Source organism: Stegastes partitus, unplaced genomic scaffold, assembly GCF_000690725.1.
Source record: "Stegastes partitus isolate 25-593 unplaced genomic scaffold, Stegastes_partitus-1.0.2 Scaffold824, whole genome shotgun sequence".
Classification (NCBI taxonomy): Eukaryota; Metazoa; Chordata; class Actinopteri; family Pomacentridae; genus Stegastes; species Stegastes partitus.
This window is the reverse complement of record NW_007578555.1, coordinates 173,180-176,883: the sequence shown is the minus strand read 5'-3', so window position 1 is coordinate 176,883 and position 3,704 is coordinate 173,180. Positions and strand designations below refer to the sequence as shown.

The following is a 3,704-nucleotide window of genomic DNA, read 5'->3' as shown; positions in this document are numbered from 1 at the left end:
GAAAAAAAGCTGCAGCTTGGAGTCCAGAGGGTTCGGTCTGCGTCTATGTGTGCATGTTGATCACACAGGAAAGGACTGGACACTCAGAGCAGTGAAGCAGCATCGTTGATGAGAACAGCAGTAACAGCAGTTTCACATTTACACACACCATCTTCAGTCAGTTCAATGTGTCACACCAAGCAGGAAGAGGTTATTTACAAGCACAGTGAAGCTGTTAGACTGGGAATAGATCTAGCCTCCCTCACGGTGCAGCTGGTGCCGACCGGACAGGTTACAGACATTCAGTGAAACATCCGTGTGACAAACATGCTCTGTCGTGACACTTGTTCAACTTTTACGCTGGAAGGTTTTGCAGCGTCTTGATGAACTGTAATTAGATCTAAATGAGCAGAGGAGACGCTCGGTCTGGCTGTTAGAGAGGCGGCATCGTGGACAGACCGCCGCCACGATGCCCAGCCGTCGTGTTGAAGGCAGAAGTTAGCCATCAAGAGAAAGGGGCCAAAACAAGTGCAGCATTTAAATAAACCCGTTTAAAAACAACCCTAATTAGCTCCAATGTTTCCGCCCCCTGTAGATGTAAAACTACCAAATTGATCTATTAAAAAAACAACAAAAAAACAAAAACAACACAGCGCAACAAATCAATGTTAATGCAAAGTGAAAGCTGTGTAGAAATATGAGAACAGTTCCTTGGAAATAAATTAAAACAGCGCAATTCAAGTGATAAATAAAATACCTCCCCCCCCCGGTTGAATTGAAACTCTGGATTTTATTCAAGTCAGTACATGGTGAAGCCTAGCAAGAGTGGTTCAGCCCGACGCCTCCCTCCTGCCCACCCGTCCGCCCGCCGCTCAGTCTAACGCGCTCAGGCACACATTTAGGTCGCAAAACAAAAAACACAGGCTTCTCTTCACCCTCCTCTTCTGCGTGGTGGCTTTCAGAAGCACAGAAAGGTGCGATAGGAAATCCTTCAGGGCTAAAGCTTATCCAAGGCCTCAATCACAGTAACGACGGGCGAGCGACCAATCAGAGTCCTCGTTTACACAAACAAGAGCTTGAAGAGAAAAAAGCTGCATCAACTCAGTCAGTCTTTATATTTACAAGCTGGGAAATATACAGAGGGAGGGACAGACGGGTGAAAAAAGAGGTTGTGAAAATCAGGAGAAGAATGATTATTTACAGCAGGTACTGTGGAAATAAGAACAAGTGTTAACCTCAGCTGGAACATAATCACTGTCAATGAGAACACACCACTTTAGGATGCACAGCACACACCCACACACTCCAGGAAGAAGAGATCACCCCCAGAACCTACTCTCATCACTTCAAGCACACGTTCTAAAGACCGCTTTGACATTTTGGGAAATCAGATTGTTCCTGTCGAGGCTTTTTATCTGTTCAATATGAAGCAGAGGAGCGACGTTGGACTCACGCTACAGGAGCTCTAAACCCAGGAAAGGTGCTGGAATATGAACTTCAGATGTCCTTCTCGCTAGCCTCAGACATGCCAACAGGTTGTTATGTAGACAGAAGCAAACTGAGCAACGAGCTGCCGTCAACACACAAGAGCAGAAGCAGGTCTAGATGAGAAAGTAGTGGGAGGTGAGGCCACGATGGTCTGAACTGAGCCATCAGGTCTAACATCAGTAGCTAACGTTGGCCTCGAGGACACATCTGTGTTCAGTGGTAGTCTGCAGGCAGTTCAGGAAGCTTAAACCTGGATCTGGGACCCCTTCATATCCCCACATACTGGACATTGGTTCAGATCAGAGGCTTCCTCCAACTGTTGGGGGGTAAAACCGAAAACCCCTGCAGTGTGAGCCCAACTTTAGCTTAGCATAAAGACTGGAAACGGGCCAACAGCTAGCCTGGTTCTGTTCAAAAGAAACAAGACTTCTGGTGGTTCTAAGAAGTCGACTGTGTTGGAAAAAACTCATGAGGTTTAAGTGCTGACAGAGGCAGGCTGTCCACAGGTTTCAGCTCTTTATGCAAACTCAGGCTTTGGATTTGCAGAGCGATCAAAAAGTTCTGGGACTGCTGGTAGTTTGTGGAGTGGGTCACGGCTGCAGGTGTGCAGCAGGAAATGTGATCTGTTGGGAGAAGTGACATCGCGTTATCAACGTTTGGGTACGTATCGGCGACTGGAGGAGGGTCTGTAGCTACCACGAGGAGAAGCAACAGCCTGCAGTTTAAAGACCAGACGGTCAGAAGCACGGGGAGCACCAGGAGCACCAGGGGCACCAGGAACACCAGGAGCACCAGGGGCACCAGGGGCACCAAGAACACCAGGGGCACCAGGAGCACCATGGGCACCAAGAACACCAGGGGCACCAAGAACACCAGGGGCACCAGGAGCACCAGGGGCACCAGGGGCACCAGGAGCACCAGGGGCACCAGGGGCACCAGGAGCACCAGGAGCACCAGGGGCACCAGGGGCACCAGGAGCACCGAGAGGGTGTGGAGCACACCAACAGTTCTCTTTAATGCTCATGTGGTGGTGCACCGTGAACTCACTCCCAGAGTCGGACTGTTTTACTGCAGCGCCTGAACCGGGCCACGGTGCTCCAGTTCTATAACAGGTTTTCTTACCACAACAATCGTCAAGATTCCTGTTTGTTTGAACATTGTGTGACGGAGCTGGGCATGTTCACAGAAAAGGACTTCCAGGGAGCGTTGCAGGAGCACTGGGAGCAGAGCAACGCTGCACAAGAAAAGTACTTTGACGTGGATGGTGGCAGACTTTGACCAGGTTTTGTACCTGCAGTGTCTGAACTGTCTGCTCACCTTCATGAGCTCAGCATGTTTACAGAACAGGGAGCGCTGCAGGAGCACTGGGAGCAGAGGATCACTGCACCAGGACACTAACTGAACAGGGACGGTGGCCAAATTCAAATCCCGTTTTCAACGTTTGAAGGTGCAGTCTGTGAACTTTCTGATCACCCTGGTGTAGCAGGCGGACAGGAGAGCCGGATCAATGTTTGCATGTAAACCTCATCCAGAAAGCTCATCGACACATTTCCCAAAATGCTGAATGACTGCGTTTAGTTTCTCTCACTCTCAGGTGAAACGTCCCAAGAATCACACATGTAGGAAACTCTAAATGCAGCATTGCTTTAATTTCTACTAGAACTACCCTCTAGGTTTTGTCACTCTTGAACCAGACGCAATGAAACCTTCATCCTCATGAACGTCGTGGTGGAGAAATGGAGCCTCTGCACTACGTAACCCATCACCTCTCAGCTGTACAGATGGTCGCTGCCTTGCTCGGCGTGAAGGTTTAATCAGCTATTTACACACAAGCTACGGTAGTTTTACTTGAAGCTAACGAACAGATATCTGGGCTCATACCAGCAGGGCTAGCACACGGCTCTGCTGGACGGCTGCTCATTCAGCTTGTCAGCCGCCACTTCAGTAGCGCGGTGGGAGGAAAGGCCTCTTCTGAGCGTGGAAGGGACCGCCTGCGAACGGAGGCCCGGCCCGCTTCCCCCCACGAAACCCGCCCATGGGGTGGTCTTGCTGCTGGGAGGGGGTCCGTCCTCGCAGCAGGGGTCTCTGCGGACCGGAGAGCATCGGGGGCCTGGAGGTGGGCAGGTTGAGGAGGGGCACGGGGTTGGAGGTCTGGCCGCGGGGCTGCTGGCCGGCTGGAGGACTGGCGGGAGGCTGAGCGAGGGAGCGGCTGGGGGCGGCGTCCATGGCGGGGGAGT

At 51.2% G+C, this 3,704-nt stretch overlaps 1 protein-coding gene across 1 annotated transcript in view; it reads right to left on the bottom strand.

Moving 5' to 3' along the window:
* Nucleotides 1-3,408: 3,408 nt before the first annotated feature.
* The window catches only part of rprd2b (regulation of nuclear pre-mRNA domain containing 2b), a 20,007-nt gene continuing 19,711 nt past the window's right edge, over nt 3,409-3,704 (bottom strand). The window contains exon 11 of the mRNA XM_008292705.1: nt 3,409-3,676. Within this exon, the coding sequence (XP_008290927.1) occupies nt 3,409-3,676 (268 nt within the window). The remainder of the gene's footprint in view (nt 3,677-3,704) is intronic.